This window comes from Pieris brassicae, chromosome 8 (genome assembly GCF_905147105.1).
Source record: "Pieris brassicae chromosome 8, ilPieBrab1.1, whole genome shotgun sequence".
NCBI classification, from domain to species: domain Eukaryota; kingdom Metazoa; phylum Arthropoda; class Insecta; order Lepidoptera; family Pieridae; genus Pieris; species Pieris brassicae.
In genome coordinates this window covers 4,498,676-4,515,103 of record NC_059672.1, presented here as the reverse complement: position 1 = coordinate 4,515,103, position 16,428 = coordinate 4,498,676, and the positions used below count along the sequence as shown (strand labels likewise).

Below are 16,428 nucleotides of genomic sequence, written 5' to 3'. Positions count from 1 at the left end.
CATACAATGAAGGATAAAGCAAAAGGCAGGACATTTCAGTCGGAAACGGAACATGTAGTAATTGTAAGGAAAACAGAAAGGAGAGCGGCCATATTGCGAACAAGAAAAAAATATGGTTGCGGTCACCAATATCTTCTCCACGCTCACAAATATTACTATTAACAATACGAAGCCTTGCTAAATGATGAGCTGTACGTATACATGTCCTGAATAAGTATTTATAAGAGCAAAACATAGCCTTCCATGCGCGATATGCATTTAATAGATGTTTTTAAATCATTACTTGAATATCGCGCTTCTTTCTCCGATAACAACAATAGCATGCAAACGTTGATAACTGTCTCAATATTTCTTATTTTGAAAGTCAACTTGTTCAATGAAATTGAAAACTTATTGACAGATTTTTTCTATCATATATTATATATTTACTATGGATTTAAAGATAAGTAAGGGCTTCTCCGGTTACCAAAACAAGACCAATATAATGTGTGCGCAAAAGTTTTAAAAATAACTATCCTACATTTTTATATGATTTCAATTATTATTATTCATAATTATGGCAATATTATTTAGTACCTCTATAGATATATATTCTATAATCAATAGACTATACTCTATACCAAGATTTTTAGTCAGTTGTCAGTCTAATAAGTAATCTGTTGTATTTTTCAGAAAAGGAAAAGGGAAATTTGGAATTATATTCTTGTTTTAACTGATAACTACGATATTCAGCAAATAAATATGAGCGAATTAGTTTGGGGAATTAAAAACGGGGATATTGATCAAGTCAAAGACATCGTGGAGAAGCACGTAAGATGTCGCGAACTCGTCAACCATAAAATTGCTTGAGACTTATTGTAGTCCGGCTTCGTTTTAATTTTGCTTAGTTATTATTACATTTGTTATAAAAGTTTAGCTGCTTTAATTTCTTAATGTGTAAAACATTTGTGGGATTTTCTAGAAAATTGATGTCAATGCACGCATTGATGGCAGAGTTCCTCTTCATTATGCTGCAGACTATGGTCAAACTGCCGTTTTGAATTACTTATTGGATAAGGGGGCTGATCCAAATGTATGACAAAATGCGTAAGGAAATGTATAATTATAAAGATAAATACCTATTTCTTGCAATATTTTATTATTTTTAGGTCGTAGATAAACATGGTATATCTGTGATCTTAGCAGCTATTTGGGAGGGCCACACAGATTGTGTCAAAACACTGCTTAAACATGTAAGAACCTTTTTACTATAAAAATATTATGTAGTTAAGTCCATTAAATATTTAGTTAACTATAACTATATGCATCAAATACCTGTATAAAAAAATTCTTAATTAAAAATATTAATTACCTTAATAATAAATTAACATGTTGAACATGATCATAATTTTTATACTAAAAGTATTTTTTTAGAAACTAGTCCTTATACAAAAAATGCTTATAGGGGGCCTCCAAGAATGGAAAAGCACCAGATGGCACACCTTATATTGAAGCAGCAGAAAAGGATGAAATCAAAGAGCTCTTAACATAATCATGATTTTTTATAAAGATATATAATCGCTATTCCTTATAATTTTTTTACATGGTAAAAGCAAACAAAATAAATAATATATTATTGAATGCATTTATTTACATTTATTTTTTTAAGCTTGACTTGTGTAAAGATATAACATGCATTGACTGCGTCCATTAGTTTGTAAAAATATCTTTATTTATTAATAATGGCCTTTGTCATTGATAAAATCTATATCTTGTGTGGTTTAAATTTTCATGACTATCAGTGACTTCTAGGGGGCCTATACTCAAAATTTAGCAGATAAATAGTTTTAAGCAAATATGTAAGCCCAAAAGGGTAAGATGTAATTTTTATTGCTAAAATAAAAATTGATATAAAAGTAATTTTTTTATTTTCATAAACTGTATCTCTCTATATGTAGTAAATGAGAACCAAACTGATTTTAGCTGCTTTCATAGCTCCAACAATAAAATATATCATTAGTTTTGCAAATACAATATGCAATTGATGGCGTGGTGGGTAATCAAAATATTTTAATGACTAGTAAATAATGATAACAAAATAAAATGTAGCATGTGCTGTATTAACTTAATGCTTAAATTAAACTTTTTCTTTTATTAAGCAGCAACATCACAGCCATTAATATAACAAAAATTAAAACTAACCTACTTCTACCTAATACTGCTGCTGTGAAGGAAAAGAGTACATATTTATATACTTATTTCATATTCCCATTTCATAAGTTTTTCACATTTGAAAAAGATTTTATGATGTAGTAGATGCTACTTAGTTTTATAATCTAAACTGCTGTGCTCTTGTGAGGCTAAGAAAACACAGAGTCACTTAGAATCTCTGATAAAAGAATGACATTATAAATCCCCATTTCCTGTTGCATATTTTTTGTTTTTGTTTTTTGATGGAGGACAATAGCAAGCCTTGTTTTGAGCATCTAAATATGATTTGCAGCCTAATGTCAGTGTTCCAGTAAACAATAATTTTGCAGCACCCTTGCATCCTGTAAATGGAAAAGAAAATATGCTAAACTAATGTCACAAAGTATTACAGTAATTAATTTTTTAACTGACAGATATTTAAGTGTAATAAGTTGAGTACATAATTTAGGCTAGTACATGTCTTGTACAATAATTTAAACTACACATACAGGATATTTAGTCTATGCAACTTTCAATAAATATTCAACTATTTGGTTAAATATGAATGCAGGCACATTAAGTTAGCATAATGTGCCTACAGAAAAAGACTGGCCATGTACACAAGAGATACACACATCAATTTGAAGTCCAGGTTCGCCAATCAAAAATATATAAGGGGCATGAATTAATGTGAAATTATAAGATTAAGTCATTATCACAAGCTAGATAATTTAAATAATTGAAATCTGAATTTCTGAAAAATTGAATGAATAACTGATATGTAAATGCTACACACTGGCCCACCATTTTTATATTTGTATAAAGAATATACTAAATACCTTTTGTAATTGCATCAGCAGCAACATTAATACTTTTATATGTATCACAGTAACTGTAAAGACATCTCTTAAACTCCAAATCACAGATCTCTTTGCCACTATTACATGTATCATAACAAATATCATGTACATCACAACATTTCGTCATTTGTTCAAGTGGCAAATACTCAGTAGATATCTCAAACCCCAAAGAGCCACAGCCATCAGATTTCGGAGAATGATTTTTATTTCGAACAGGCTTGTTACCTGAAATAAATCATTTCAAAATTGTGTAATCTTTGAAGGGAAGGGAAGATATATGCAACATACGACCAAACCTACCCTCAGGACATTTATATATACAGTCTTCTTCTACAGCAGCATCAAAAATATCGTGCAGTGACTTGAATTTTTCTGCTACAGTAATGACATTTTTGAATACATCACCGAAAACTGACTCTGCTGATAGAACTGCATCTTTAAGATTTCTAAGCATAGTAGATCCAATACCAGTATAAGCATATGCAGCAAACGTTAACATATAAATTAAAATCTTTCTGTAAGGGATATCCATTACGCAAATTGTCTATTTTCGTCTAGGTACTGATTAGGCTCAGCCCTCAGTAAACCCTATACATAAGTACCAGAAATACGAACTGACGTGTTATGAAACAATTGGTATTCTTAAATGTTATGTAAAATATCCAGAAACAGTTATAAATAAGAAAACTTAAAATATCTCATTGCACAAATCAAACATTATTCTCAATATTTTTTATTTTAATTATGTTTACTTTCTGAAGTCTGAACTAGACATATGACAAGTTTAACAGATAACAAATAGCATTTTGCTATTTTACACATTTTAAAATGCTATAGAAGTTTAATACGGTGGACTTAGCCACAGAATATTTTTGGCCAACGTGTTTCAAATATATATTAAACCTAACAGAAAATTATGGTTTCAAAATGCTGTTAATTAAATAATAAAGATTAAATTGAATTTATCAATCCTCTTGTAATAGCATATTTTGATAATATTTATGAAACGAATACTTTAGTTTGTATAATCTTAATAACTCATATTGTTACTGGCAACAGTAAAAACCAGTGATCCGGTAGCCATCTTGTTTTAAAAAGTTATCCTTTTCCGTTTTGTTGTCGTGAAAATGACGGGCTTTAGCAATAAGGTGAGCCTAAAAACTGTATAATAATGTAATAATTTATCTAATTTTGTTATTAAATTGTTTGAGAAGTTTATAATTTCAATTAAAATATAATTTAGCATCTTTACTAGTGAAATGTGCAATACATTGCGGCTAGTTGTGCACGTGTATGTGGGCCTTGCTGACTAGGGCTTAGTATGTGTTCAATATTCACTATTACGTTTAATTTACTAATATCCCTTAAAACATTATGAATCCACGCTAATTATTCTACTTTTTCAGTAAAGTTAGCGAATGTGGCTATTGTTGTCATGTATAGTTTTTAGGTTAGGTGTGTTTCAATTTCCCCCTTTGAATTGTTCCTTTGTATTTATATCTTTGTATACCTTTCAGGCCATAGTTATTGATGGCCGTGGCCATTTACTCGGTCGCTTGGCCGCAGTAATTTCGAAGGTCCTCCTTGAAGGAAACAAAGTTGTTGTTGTAAGATGTGAACAAATCAACATCTCCGGAAACTTCTTCAGGTGAGAGCAATAATTCTATTACTAAGACTGCAGGTTTCTTAAAATTTATTTCTTAGTACATGATAATTTTATCACATCATTTTAAAATTACAGTTGTTGAAAACTTTGTCTGATCTTGTAAGAGCTTCAACAGTTAACATAGTAATTTTTTTGTATATTCGAATGTAGTAGATGATGTTTATTTAAAGGGTAATTTGCGACTGAATGTAAATATGTTGTATTATAATTTTGTCTGATGAATGCATTATTTCTTGACATTAGTATATTGTAAAATCACATTATAATGATTAAGTTTAAATATTTTTCAGGAATAAGTTGAAGTTTATGTCATTTTTGCGCAAACGCTGCAATGTGAATCCAGCCCGTGGTCCTTTCCACTTCAGAGCACCATCTAAGATCTTGTGGAAAACTGTCAGAGGTATGACTTAAATCTTTAATACATAATCTCATATCTTCTCTTCTTCTCTTTGTTTTTAATTTAACTGTAGCCGTATAATTTGCTTCAGTTAAAATTATACATTCTTTGTAATACTCTATGATTATTTTTATATACCTACATTATTTGATTTGTTGTGATAATTCTTTTCAAATGAGACACTTTTAACAAATTAATACAATTTCTTGTAAAAAGGCACTATTCAAAGTAATCAATTATTATAGGCATGATTCCTCACAAGACTGAACGCGGGAAGGATGCTCTCAGAAGACTCCGTTCATATGATGGCTGTCCCCCACCTTATGACAACCGCCGCAGAGTGGTTGTGCCTGCAGCTTTAAGAGTATTCTGTCTTAAACCTGGACGTAAGGTTGGTGCTGAAATTTATATCTAACCTGCTTCACTCAAAAATACAGCACATGGATACATGATTTTGGGCCTAGTCCCTATTTTAAGTCTATTATAAGAGAAATTAAGAATTATGATTTTTTTTAACTACTATCCTAAATGTTTCTTAGTCTTAGCCATTAATCTTGGAAACATTAGTATATGTAATTTTCTTTTGTATTTTAACTAGTAGTAATATTTTGCAATCATTTTCGATTGAAGGTAACTTAACAGTTATTATAATTTCATCTTGCCATTGGAAAAGTCCTTTTGAAAATGCATCTTCCTTTAAATTGAATAAGATTTATGTAGCTGTCAAGCCTTTTACCAAATACATATGGCTTCCAATATCATACATGAGGTGACCTAATATATTTTTAATGATGTTAATTTTTTGGGTAATTTGCGACTGAATGTTAGTATGTTGCTATTTAATAATTCTGATAGACCATGCTTTTATAAATAGTATATAGAGTATACAATAATTTTATTGTAATAAAAACTTTTTTACTAGTACTGTCATGTTGGCCGTCTGTCACATGAAGTTGGATGGAAGTACCGCGGAGTTGTCCGCAAGCTAGAGGACAAGAGAAAGTTCAAGGCAATCCACAAAATCGCATATGAGAGGAAACTTAAGGTATGTAATAAGGGAAAAAAATTTAAACTAAGGTTTTGTAAAAGTAAGTTTTGCAGTTTTTTTGTAATCTCCTTGCAGTTTCTCCCAATTATTTTAAACATAAAGAAAGTATAAACAGTCCCATTTGTTACAATTTCGTATGGATGAGTACCGTTTCTTTGTCCTACATTACAATTTTTTTTTAATGTATGTTTAGTATTGTCAGGAACAAAATAAAACTCCATTATTTTCCACACAAATTAAATGCTTTTTGAAATATAAAAGTTTTTGATGATGATTTTTACCTACATTATTTGATGTTTATGATACAAAATTATTAACTGAAAATATTATTATACTCTACATTGTATTATTTATTGACATAAGAAATTAATGTATTTTTATTCTTCCAGAAAATCACTAAGGAGGCTGGTGAGAAAGTTGCAAAGACGACAGCACCCTTCACCGCCGTCATGCAATCCTACGGATACAATTAGGATTAAGATTTAAATAAAATAAACCTTTGGTTGCCCATTTTGACTTTTCTTTATCATTCCTCAAAGATTGAATGAACAATCTTTCTTTAGGAGTCTTTAAATCGTAACCTATCTAAAAATAAAATTATAATATATGATATAATGTGCGTGTGCTTATTAGATTATGGCCACAGTACATAAATTTTGTAAGGTTGGCAGAGATAGTGTAGAATCTTGGTGTCTGATGAGTTTATGCTATATCTACAAATATATATAAATAAAAATGATTAGCTAAATGCTAAGTGCCGAACTCGAAGATGTATGGTATCTGCTGGCATGCAATTAACGCTAGTCCAAATATATTCTTAGCTGTGATAAACAAGTGTCTCAAAACTGTTAACTTTATGAACAAATGAAAACAAGCACCATAGTACTAAGGAAGCCAGCCAAAGTAGACTGATGACCCAAAGTTGCATAGACTGATCGGTCTACTGCCTATATTGGAAAAAAAATAATAATGATAGTAAGTGGTGACCCAAAATAAAAAATTCGAATGGCAAAAGAAGGCTGTCCGATAAACCTCAGAAGAGACATGGACTATAGGCAATTTGGCAAGTAGGAGGGTGAGACTAAGATATCCTGGAGAAGAAATAAGTAAAGGGACAACAAAAAGGTGCGTTATATGGAACCTTATAATTGACCCTTTTCTTAAGGAGTTGGCACATAGAACGGAATATATGCAGGCATTCATGGATGACGTACTGATGATATTCGAAGGGTGTTCCCGACACAAACTAAACTTTGTGCCTCTCAAGACCAAAGCCATGGTGTTAACGCGGAAATATAAGTAAGTTTATAAGGCCACGTCTAAACATGAACTCAGTACCAATTAGCATGGATGCAGAAATCGAAGTATTAGTAGTTTAAATATATCAAAAACTTACATTTAACATTTGTAATAAAGCTCTATGTACGCAAAAAACTGGGCAAGCTACTTCGCTCAGAAAATAATATATATAGGTCCTACCGCACGGTTTCATGGAACGCCTCCATACTACTCTAAGGCACACTGCTCCTGGATTTAAGAGTACAAGAGGAACCTAATATATGAAGCCAGAAGGGGTATATTTCCGAGTGGATTAGAGGATCTTAAGACAAAACGAAGGTCATAATCTACATTTTAACATCATTTATAACCCAGAACAGCCGGATAACGAAGAAATTAAATAAAAAATATACTGATGTTAGCAAGACTAAAGAGAAAATTATTTAACAGAAATTATGTTTATATGTTAGGAAATGTATATGTGTATATATATACATTTACATAATAAAAAAAGACGTCTGGAACTATTTGCGTAAAAAAATTATTTATTCCTTGAATCTGGAAGGCTATGGAGACAAACTATTACAATAATATTTAGTACTTAGGCGTTCGGAAAAGCGAATACTCTATCGGGTAGCATAGCAAAATCTTTCATATGTTAGTATATACTTAGCTACTAAAAGGGTAGGCTAAGTAATGAAATCATATTAGGTGAATCGAACCTAGGGAAACTAACTAACTAGATAAAAGTAGCCTAAATATTGATAAAATTTATAAAACATCTGTAATCAAATTATAAAAAAGTGGTCATAAAAAGAAATTACATAATAGGTTTCCCAATCAGAGCAACAACTGCCTTTTTACACCTTTAATATTCTCGTTGTTTTTATTTTATAAATATTCATGTAATGATGCATTACATACTACCTAATATATAAAAGATGTAAGACATTGATACACATACATTATGTGTAAGATTTGTTTATATCTATTAAATTATATCCATTTACTGTAAACCGTTTAATTAAACGCTTCAATGAGTTGAATCAGATAATATAGGTCGCGGAGACAAATTTTCTTGTGCAGCTGGGACTCCGCTGATAACGTGTGAATGGGGTACAGCTAGCAACGTAAGTTGTATTTCAACCTAGATGATTTGCAATCTGCCAATATATTTTACTAATCTCTACGTGAAGAGTTATTGAAACAAAAAATGCTTCCATTAATTTGTGGTTAGATACATATTTTTATTAGTAAATAAATATTTTTTGTCCTATTAACCGTTCTACAAAGAAGAAGGAGAAATCCGGTTGTCAAACTAATTATATGTATTGCCTATAACATATAGTTACATCTAGATTAGTAAGGAGAAATCCGGTTGTCAAACTAATTATATGTATTGCCTATAACATATAGTTACATCTAGTTAGTAAGGCTACATCTAGATTTAGTAATTTTAAAGTTTATACCTTACTATATATGTACTAAAACAAAATTCAAAGTTTATTCATCATATCTATAAATAACATGATGAAACAGGTAGTACTTTTTCAATGCGAAAACATATTGTACACTATTCTTGAGTAATACACAATTTATTATAGTACTGACAAATTCGTTTAGATTCATTCAATGATAAAATGAAAAATTTGTGACGTGGCTTGAGTCGCTCTTGCGTAGGATGCTGGAGATTGGGTTCACTCTGGCGTTTAACACAAATTTAATCGAAACAATCGTCAAACCGATATAAAAGGACGGCGAAGATGCCTCAAAGTCAGTTCGATACCAACAACCCTCAGTTCAACAGCTAAAAAATAACAACAAGAGGATAGCAGTACTATGTATAACTGGAATTTTCCGCTCCTAGTATTATTTTTTGTTTTAAACACCATAAAAGCGGACATAAGTCTTGTTGATGGAAGGGAATATTCTCGTGAACGCTCACTGCGTTTTTATCATCCGGATATTCGATCGCTTGCTCACAGAAACTTACCACTTCGAAAAGGGTCCCTGGAAATACCAGTAAGAGAGAAAAATCGAGACATACCAATACTACAGGAGAACAGACGCGAATTTAGAACAGAAACTCGAACCGATCAATCTAGAAATGTTAATCGAGGTTTTAGTCGCTTTCAAACCAATTATGTTCGTCTTAGTTCTCGCCAGAGGCAAGCAGAGAAAACACATTTTTCTAGGCTGGTAAAGAGCCGGGTGTTGTCTGTTGAACGAGTAGACGATGCTAATGAACGCCGTATTCTTCGTAACTCAAATAATATGCGAACCAGATCAGATATAAGACAAATAAACGATATCGAGGAACGTTTAGCATCTTTGAACAGATTTAACGAAATTAAAAGGGACAACACTCGAGAAGTTCGTTGTGAATCGGGTCATTTGAAAAATAGAATGATGAGATCATTGGAAGATCGTCAACAGGTTTCCAGGATAAACAGAGGCATTGAAAAAAGAGATAGTTCCAGTCCTCTCCGCAATTCTGATGATAATATTAGAAAAATAAATGGTCCTCAATATAGGGATGGCATAAATAAAGAAAATAGGGAAACTATAAACAAGTACACAAGATCAGATAAACAAAGTGACCGTATAGCTCCTTCTGTTGAGTCAAGGCAAATGAAAAGAGACACATCATCGAGGCAAGATATCCGCAAACCCCGAAGCATTACAAATGAAAACCAACGAGTGGAGAATAAGGAAGGAAGGCGCGAAGCAGAAGTCAGGAATGAACATACAAATAGATATGAGCGTCGCTTAAACGAACGGTCTATAAGTAGAGTGCGAGATTTGTCTTCACGATCTTTTGAAAGAGTAAGGTTCGCTAATACTGAGGCATCAAGAGCAATGTATGCTATGGAACACGATACTCAAGTGCGACATAATGAACGCAATGAAAACCATCGTTCACTCCACGTAGCACGGGATGTCCTCAGATCTTTAGAAATGATGAATGTCCGAGATAATACGGAAACAACTGTTAGAGAAGGACATGTTCAGATGGTCCGAGATCGAGCATCACGCGTACAAGTTAGACAACGCACGATAAAAACAAATATTGATCAAGCATATTCTTACGATAGAGATTATATTAATAGAAACACTGTAGCAAGGCAAGAAGTACGAAAGTCTCATCCTAACGAACGTGATGCTCGTCTTAATAATAACCATCGTTTAACTTTGAGAGAAACTGAAAGAAACACTTTCAGACACACCAGAGAATTCGACAGAATTAGAAACATTATGGGCAAGACTGTCCGAATTCCTGAACGAAACACTGACGTAAGAGTTCGTTCAATTAACAGACGAGATAGCACAAGGTCTGCTGAAAAATTCAGAGAATCCACCGAAATACTAAGAGATAACACTGAGAGAAATTATCTGAGGAGTAACGATGACAGAACTTCTGAGCGTCGACAACAAAGGGCCTACACTCACTCGATGAGGCGCACCAGTTTTGATGAGAGTCTAATTCGAAGATCTAACTCTAAAGGTGAAATTGATGAGAATACTAGGATGCGACAAAATGTGAACAGAAACGTGGACAGGAGATTAACAACCGATAATAGTGCTAATAGAAGAGTCAGTCAGTCAGTTATTAAACGTCAGATAAGAGAACCAAGGTTAACGCAGCAGTTGGAAAAAAACAAAAGAGCACGCGAATACGACCTGAACTTTGATCATTCAATGAACACAATGCGCAACATGGGTAATGAAGAAAACTCATCATTTACATGGCAAACCGCATTTTACGCACTTCAAGCTATTTACATTTGTAGTATTGTTTTCAAGATTTGGAACAGAACAGATTCTACCAAGAGGAAAACCTGGTAAGTAGAATTAAAAATATGCTAATTGTAACATAATATTGGTTTCTACAATACTTATTAATTTTCAGGTCTTTCCCGTGGCTTTCTATACCAGCAAACAAAATTGATTAACTACACAGACATGCAGGCATGGAAAATGATATTGTTAATAAAATTTAGTGAAATTAAAAAATGTATCTAAAATAATAATAAATCTGTTATTTGAAATATCTTTTTATTTCCAAAATTAAGTTTACAATTCAACTTAAAGCTACCAGTTAACACTTTATTTACAAATCTACAGTGTTACTTTTGTTTTTTTGTTGCCCTTCGTAGAAGGCTTTGGTGATCATTCTCTTCATTTCATCATCTCCAGTTTCATACCTAAAAAAATGAAAATAAAAATAAAGAATTGGCAGTTTTATGGCTTAGTAGTTTTGTATCTTACATTGTCTCTTAAAATTTTTGAAGTTTTTATCAATTCATATAAAGGTGGTGATAAACTTGAGCATTCACTTGGAATGCGCAATTTTGCGGATGTTACATCACAGAGAAATACGAGAACATTTTAGCGAGCATTGACTAATTGATGACATTAACAGAAAATCTATAGTGTCCGCTTAGCTTATTTATTGTTGTTTTAACTCTGCAACTAAGTGTAGACCTCTACTTCCACTTCGAAAATGAAAATTTGCCACAGCATCGTCTATTTTTCATTTAATTGTATATACCTTACCAAAGAGTAGAAACACAACACACGCGACCGTACAGACTGACATCTTCGTGAAGAATATTTTTGACAAGCATCTACTAGAGCGTTCACTAGAATGCTCATAAAAATGTTCATGACAATGTTTGGCGGCGAAACCTTAACGATAATCTTTTTATTGAAAGTTTTACAAAATGAAGAAAAATTTATTGAGTGCTTCTTTAAATGTTGGCAATATTATTAAGGATGTTTGCTGTTTTCTAAAGGCCCCTAAAAATTATTTATTTGAACAACTGAGTCATAATGTTATATTTAGAACTTGTTAATCTAATGCCACTTTCCAAACATGATAAAAAATCTATTGGTTTACAGCAAATATCCAACTGCACAACTTGAGATCCAGAAGTTAGAGCAAGGAAACTTACATATTTTTCATAAGACTCATAATAGATGCCTGAGGATCCTTATTATCAGTTTCAACTGACTCTGGCTTCAAACGATTACTACGTTTGTCTTCAAATTTTTTCTCTATTTCAGTCATGTGGGACCATTTGGTGGGTTCAGATTTAGCAAGGAATATTACAACCATGTCTGGAAAAAAGTATTACCAAATAAAATATTTCTCCAACAGCGTATCACTAATTCATAACAAAATAATGAAAAAACAATAATTTTATTAAGCTCTCATATAATTTTTTTATAAATTTCCTTATTTATTATTAACACAACATTAATAAAATGCTGTAAATTTCAGATTCATTTTCTCATTAATCGATAGATATTAGTTTAACAATCATAATCTCTATTTAGTTTTATAAAGATTAAAACTGCATAGTAATAAAATATTTAACAACTTTTTCTGTATGAAATATATTTGACAGTCACAATATCGTGAGATATGAATTAGATTAAGGATTTAAGATTCACAGTAGAGATTAATAAGTATGGGGTCTACTACATACGGGGGTCAGTACTAAGTCTTGATTCTGAATTTACCATAAATTTTTATATATTTTTTGCCTTAAACAAAAAACTTTCTTTATTTACATTTTAAATTTATTCCTTTTTTAATATATATAATACATAAGTACCAGAGATATTGTAGATGAGCTGCCAATGTGAATTTCTATATATTATAAAATTATATAGAAATATTTGTCTTTTAGGAATTAGGTAAACATTACTGTAATTGAAAAACATCGTAAATTTATTATTTATTAAAACTTTGTCGCAGTAAAAGTTTAAAATCTAGTTATTTCTTCTAGACCAACACAGTTAGGAAAAAATCAAGATATACTAAGGGGAATATGCAAGAAGCATGTTTGTACTAAAAAAATAATCAAAATAAATTAATACCTGTCTTCTGTTTCCAATGGGATTCAGCAACATTAATAGGACAAAGTAAATTGTTTATCACCAATTTATAATCCTTGCTGTCCAAGTCTTCAACATACAGTTCCATGGACTTCTCAGTTAAATTACAGGTAACTCGCTCTTTTGGTATAGTCTGCACATCTTTTAGAGTGACAAATACCTTTACATACTTGTCTGATTGATCCCAGCCTAGAATGTTCATGTATAGGTTAAAATAGTTTTAATTATAGACTAAAATAGTAAGCTAATTAAACAATGGTTCAATGTAATAGAGATCTCTATGAAAATTGTGTTGTGAATATTACGTCTAATGGTGCACTCCCAGGGTCACAATGAGTCATAAACATTTACTGCTAGGATAACACTGCAGTTAGATATATGAATGCATATGTTTATTCTAGTTTTTGAATGATCTAGTAGTTAAGTAGTATTACTTCTCAAGCAATGTTCAAGAGTACATATTTTCATGTAACTATTTTATTAAATAATATCTTTTTCCTCATTTTGCAAAACAGCACAGGTTACATAGGACATATATTTAAATTGTGATATTGTTTTATAACATTATCATTTGAAGACTGTTAAGCATATGTCTTGCAACATTACAGTATTTTCTTTCCATATCTTTCTTCAATAGTTGAGCTAGTAATCTTGAAATTTAGAAATAAAGATTTTTTGATATATTACCATATCCATTTAATTTAATCTGACACCTCTTCTTTTGAGCAGGTACTGATGGTGCAGGTGTAACAACATCCAATGGAGTCTCTTTGATGTTTTCTTTCAGGTTAATCCACTCTGTTTCTAATTTACGAATTTCTAAAGACAATAAATCTTTCACCCTTTTTCGAGTTGCCTGATTTAATAGAACTTTTAACTCATCTATGTCGCTCCGCAACTTAAATAAAATAAAAAAAATCAATATGTATAACCAACTAATTGATTTGTTTTGTTTTAAGGATAAAAAACTACAGCATAATAGAAGAAAAAACCTTTAATTTACTTCTGAAATTATCAACAATAAATGATTAACTATTATGATATATAAAAAAAAGTTCTCATTTGATAAGATCTTTTAAATTATTTGTAATATAGAGTAACACCAATTACAGCATTGATCTGTATTAGGTCTAATTTTATCACAGCTTAAACACACTTGGTAGAAAAAGACTACATAAATTTAAAAGATTTTCATGTATAAGTAGTTAGGTGATCTAGCCACTAGACACTAGGGGGCTTTCTTAATTGAAAGTCTTATTCTAGATAATGTAAAACTGTAATGTGTCTGGGTAAAGGTCATATCCTAAAATAACCTTTTACCATGGTCTGAATGCAGTCAGATATTGTTAGGATATATATAGTTTAAAAACAACGAAAAAACAACTAAATCTTACTACTTATAAACATATAGAAGTTTACCTAATTCCATACATACACAACAACAATGTCAACTTCTTACATTCTAATGTGAATTGTACAAATTTTATAACGAAAAATAGCATAAACAAACCTCATTCATCTTGGTGTTAGACATAATAGATCGCCTTTCGTAATAGAACAGACACAATACTTTTATTATTGAATACCACGTGTAATGTTTTAATTACGTTTAATGAACAATGATTTCTATTTCAAGTTGTAAATTGTAAAAGCCGGTTATTGGCTACTATTCAATAGTTTAAACAATGAATATTAGCCTTAAATCTTTAAAATACCGAATATACTCTCAATCCAGGGAGTAGTGACCACCAATTACAATAATTTATATTCATAAATATGATTGAAATTTAAAACATGATATTTATACTTGAAATGAACAATCTAGAAACAACTACATTGACTGTTGACATGAAAATATTTGCAGAAAATATTCAATTAAAAGTTAAAACTAAATATTGCCACTAATGGTCTAGTTATTTGTTTAGTCTGTAAATCTTGCCGAATACAGAACATAATTTTTTAATTTTTTTACCAAAATCCTTTTCTTCCAAATAAAGTCATCGTTAAAGCCCAACCAACACGCATTCAAGACTTATAATATAACTATCATATTATAATTGATATTGTAAATTAATAGAAAAAGATGTCGAAACTATTTTCATCCCACACAAGAGGGCTATTCGTGCCATAATTTAAAATGTAGTGTAAGTGATAAGTTTACTAGAATAGACATACACATAATGTATTCTGAACAAACGCAAGCTGCAATTTCCGCGTATTAGACTATCTAAAGTTCTTTTTGGAAAAAAAGTATCACTATACTTTTCTTTAATAAAATCCCAGAGGCTCTTTTATCTCTGCCTTTTAATAAATGTAAGGTAATGTCCATTATTAGTAGTTTTCTATATTACTACTATTCTATATTACGTTTACGCTATATTAAAAAAACATAGATGTTAAACAAGTATTTTAATATGCGCTTACAGTATCATTCACTAAGTCTATTACAGTCTTGACTCGCTGCTTTTTTTTTTCGGAGCAAAACCAATTCTATTGTGTATTTCTTCTGTAGTTTTTGGTCCTCCATTAGTTGGGGTTATAATAGTGGAACTTTCGTCTCTTAATTCTTGTACTATTGACAAATGATTTTGTTCTCTGCGGGAATTTTCATATTCCTGTAGATCTTCAAGTCTCAACTTTATTTCGGTTAGAGGTCTTCGGATCATTTTCTGGAATAAATTATAGCGCTAGATCAGAATTCCTATCATTTCTGATTTAACATCTACAAGATATGTATTTAAATATTTAACACCAGCCATTCTGTATGACTTCTGTTCATATCGAAATAAATAAAAATGTATATTATCTGAGTGGTGGTAAACACCAAATTGGGGACGTGATGATCCCATCCGTGAATCCGGTTAAAGATATTACGGTCAATTACTATCCCAAAATCGGATCGGGTTGAGAAATTTCTATAGCAAAATGTATTTAACTAAAACGGTCAAGCTTTCGCAATTTTATTAATTTAACTTATAACTTTGTAAGGCCTTTACAACATAAAATTTGTGAAGATAATATGACTTTCTAAGATATTAATAAATATTTAATAGTGATACTGGTTATCCCTAACTATATGTATTATTATTTAGTTAAATTAGCGATT

General features: G+C 31.1%; 5 protein-coding genes across 5 annotated transcripts; 3 read left to right on the top strand and 2 right to left on the bottom strand.

Moving 5' to 3' along the window:
* The first annotated feature begins 640 nt into the window (after positions 1-640).
* LOC123713524 (myotrophin-like) lies at positions 641-1,899 on the top strand. Its single transcript, XM_045667234.1, has 4 exons — positions 641-810; positions 962-1,072; positions 1,149-1,232; positions 1,445-1,899. The coding sequence occupies exons 1-4, from the start codon at positions 742-744 to the stop codon at positions 1,529-1,531; spliced, it is 351 nt and encodes a 116-aa protein (XP_045523190.1). The 5' UTR covers positions 641-741; the 3' UTR covers positions 1,532-1,899.
* Positions 1,891-3,790, bottom strand: LOC123713523 (group XIIA secretory phospholipase A2). The gene is made up of 3 exons (XM_045667233.1): positions 3,330-3,790; positions 3,009-3,254; positions 1,891-2,531 (listed from the first exon to the last, which is right to left on the bottom strand). The coding sequence occupies exons 1-3, from the start codon at positions 3,559-3,561 to the stop codon at positions 2,386-2,388; spliced, it is 624 nt and encodes a 207-aa protein (XP_045523189.1). The 5' UTR covers positions 3,562-3,790; the 3' UTR covers positions 1,891-2,385.
* Positions 3,791-4,067: 277 nt separating this feature from the next.
* On the top strand, positions 4,068-6,650 carry LOC123713642 (60S ribosomal protein L13a). Its single transcript, XM_045667401.1, has 6 exons — positions 4,068-4,177; positions 4,547-4,677; positions 4,986-5,095; positions 5,338-5,483; positions 6,015-6,137; positions 6,530-6,650. The coding sequence occupies exons 1-6, from the start codon at positions 4,157-4,159 to the stop codon at positions 6,611-6,613; spliced, it is 615 nt and encodes a 204-aa protein (XP_045523357.1). The 5' UTR covers positions 4,068-4,156; the 3' UTR covers positions 6,614-6,650.
* A 2,563-nt stretch (positions 6,651-9,213) lies between these two features.
* LOC123713419 (peptidyl-prolyl cis-trans isomerase G-like) lies at positions 9,214-11,467 on the top strand. Its single transcript, XM_045667073.1, has 2 exons — positions 9,214-11,260; positions 11,329-11,467. The coding sequence occupies exons 1-2, from the start codon at positions 9,258-9,260 to the stop codon at positions 11,369-11,371; spliced, it is 2,046 nt and encodes a 681-aa protein (XP_045523029.1). The 5' UTR covers positions 9,214-9,257; the 3' UTR covers positions 11,372-11,467.
* LOC123713420 (calcyclin-binding protein) lies at positions 11,456-15,176 on the bottom strand. The gene is made up of 5 exons (XM_045667074.1): positions 14,833-15,176; positions 14,010-14,220; positions 13,305-13,511; positions 12,374-12,539; positions 11,456-11,623 (listed from the first exon to the last, which is right to left on the bottom strand). The coding sequence occupies exons 1-5, from the start codon at positions 14,854-14,856 to the stop codon at positions 11,530-11,532; spliced, it is 702 nt and encodes a 233-aa protein (XP_045523030.1). The 5' UTR covers positions 14,857-15,176; the 3' UTR covers positions 11,456-11,529.
* Positions 15,177-16,428: the final 1,252 nt, after the last annotated feature.

Excerpts from the sequence above, each read along its gene's own strand:
- LOC123713524 (XM_045667234.1), top strand. The coding sequence starts at position 742 with ATGAGCGAATTAGTTTGGGGAATTAAAAACGGGGATATTGATCAAGTC. Across the intron at positions 1,073-1,148 it reads ATAAGGGGGCTGATCCAAAT|GTCGTAGATAAACATGGTAT; the intron begins GTATGACAAAAT and ends TATTATTTTTAG. Across the intron at positions 1,233-1,444 it reads TCAAAACACTGCTTAAACAT|GGGGCCTCCAAGAATGGAAA; the intron begins GTAAGAACCTTT and ends AAATGCTTATAG.
- LOC123713523 (XM_045667233.1), bottom strand. The coding sequence starts at position 3,561 with ATGGATATCCCTTACAGAAAGATTTTAATTTATATGTTAACGTTTGCT. Across the intron at positions 3,255-3,329 it reads TATATATAAATGTCCTGAGG|GTAACAAGCCTGTTCGAAAT; the intron begins GTAGGTTTGGTC and ends GATTTATTTCAG. Across the intron at positions 2,532-3,008 it reads TGCTGATGCAATTACAAAAG|GATGCAAGGGTGCTGCAAAA; the intron begins GTATTTAGTATA and ends TTCCATTTACAG.
- LOC123713642 (XM_045667401.1), top strand. The coding sequence starts at position 4,157 with ATGACGGGCTTTAGCAATAAG. Across the intron at positions 4,178-4,546 it reads TGACGGGCTTTAGCAATAAG|GCCATAGTTATTGATGGCCG; the intron begins GTGAGCCTAAAA and ends TATACCTTTCAG. Across the intron at positions 5,096-5,337 it reads CTTGTGGAAAACTGTCAGAG|GCATGATTCCTCACAAGACT; the intron begins GTATGACTTAAA and ends CAATTATTATAG.
- LOC123713419 (XM_045667073.1), top strand. The coding sequence starts at position 9,258 with ATGTATAACTGGAATTTTCCGCTCCTAGTATTATTTTTTGTTTTAAAC. Across the intron at positions 11,261-11,328 it reads TCTACCAAGAGGAAAACCTG|GTCTTTCCCGTGGCTTTCTA; the intron begins GTAAGTAGAATT and ends ATTAATTTTCAG.
- LOC123713420 (XM_045667074.1), bottom strand. The coding sequence starts at position 14,856 with ATGTCTAACACCAAGATGAATGAG. Across the intron at positions 13,512-14,009 it reads GATTAAATTAAATGGATATG|GCTGGGATCAATCAGACAAG; the intron begins GTAATATATCAA and ends TGAACATTCTAG. Across the intron at positions 11,624-12,373 it reads ATGAGTCTTATGAAAAATAT|GTATGAAACTGGAGATGATG; the intron begins GTAAGTTTCCTT and ends TCATTTTTTTAG.